The sequence below is a fragment of the Fonticula alba genome (genome assembly GCF_000388065.1).
Source record: "Fonticula alba strain ATCC 38817 unplaced genomic scaffold supercont2.2, whole genome shotgun sequence".
Lineage (NCBI taxonomy): Eukaryota > Rotosphaerida > Fonticulaceae > Fonticula > Fonticula alba.
Genome location: NW_009242972.1, coordinates 2,164,676 through 2,165,790, shown reverse-complemented (window position 1 = coordinate 2,165,790; position 1,115 = coordinate 2,164,676). Strand labels below are relative to the sequence as shown.

Here is a 1,115-nt window from a genome sequence, read left to right as displayed (position 1 = left end):
GGGGGGGGGGGGGGGCAAGGCAGGCGCCTCACACGCATGCGTAAGGGCGCATGCACACGCACCGGGCCACAGGTGATGAACACCTGGCCATCGGCCGAGGGGAGCCGGCTGAGGAGGAAGCTGCGCGAGGCGTCGGCCGTTGACATGCGCTCGAACAGCTGGGCATTCAGGGCGTCGATTTCCTTGGCCAGAGCCGCCACCGAGGGGGAGCTCTGATCACCGAGGATCGGCGGGATGTACCGCACCGCGCCCAGGTACAGGGGGTTCATGCGGTGCTGGTCGCCCGGGGTGAAGACATCCAAGCAGGTGTGCTCGCGGCAGGCGCGCAGGAAGCAGCCCTTGGCATCGAAGCGCGCCCCGGCCGCCGGTGCCCCCTCGATGGGGCCCGTGCTGGCGGCCGTCGCGCCGGCCGGGGCCGATCCGGCCCCGGCCGGCGATGCCGTGCTATCAACAGCCCCAGAGGCGCCTCCCTGCGACCCGCTGCTGTATGCCACCAGTAGAAGAGGCGTAATTCGAGCCACGGCCTTCGACAGCTCGGCCAGGGCATGCGGGTGGGCTGGGAGAAGGTTAGCAAGTGTCCAAAAGAAAAGGGGGGGGGGGGCGGGCATGTGGTCGCGCATGCCAGCGTATGCACGGCTTCAAGCGTCCGGCGAGGCCAGGCCAGGCCAGGCCAGGCCATCAAACAGCCGGCAATGCGGCCCATCGGAGGCTCGCCGAAACCCGCGAAAGACACGCACTTGGACGGCAGGGGTCCAGCCGGATGAACACGCCCCGGCCATCGGGGGCGGCCGGCTGTGACTGCAGCTCCAGGGTCAGGGCCGCCCAGGGAGCCCCGGCGGCCGCCTCCCTCACCAGCTTCCCGTACAAGGCCTTGGTAAGGTGCGCGCCGGCCAGCGGATCGGCCCCGGCTCCAGGCAGCAGTTCCGGCCCGATGGCGAAAGACAGGTACTTCAAGCTCGGCGGGACGGTGACCGCCGCCGGCGAGACGGAGCCCGCGGCAGGCGCCGGGCCCAGGTAGGTGGCCGTCGGAGCGCCGTCGCTCGGCACAAAGCGCATCACCGCCTCCATGGACCGGGCCAAGTGCCGGACCATGTCCTTTTGGCCCATGGCCTGCA

General features: G+C 70.7%; 1 protein-coding gene across 1 annotated transcript in view; it reads right to left on the bottom strand.

Moving 5' to 3' along the window:
• Nucleotides 1-1,107, bottom strand: part of H696_01472 (hypothetical protein) — a gene marked incomplete at both ends in the record, with an annotated part of 6,157 nt that extends 5,050 nt beyond the window's left edge. Inside the window, 2 exons of the mRNA XM_009495367.1 lie at nucleotides 63-556; nucleotides 738-1,107. Of these exons, the coding sequence (XP_009493642.1) occupies nucleotides 63-556; nucleotides 738-1,107 (864 nt within the window). The remainder of the gene's footprint in view (nucleotides 1-62; nucleotides 557-737) is intronic.
• Nucleotides 1,108-1,115: the final 8 nt, after the last annotated feature.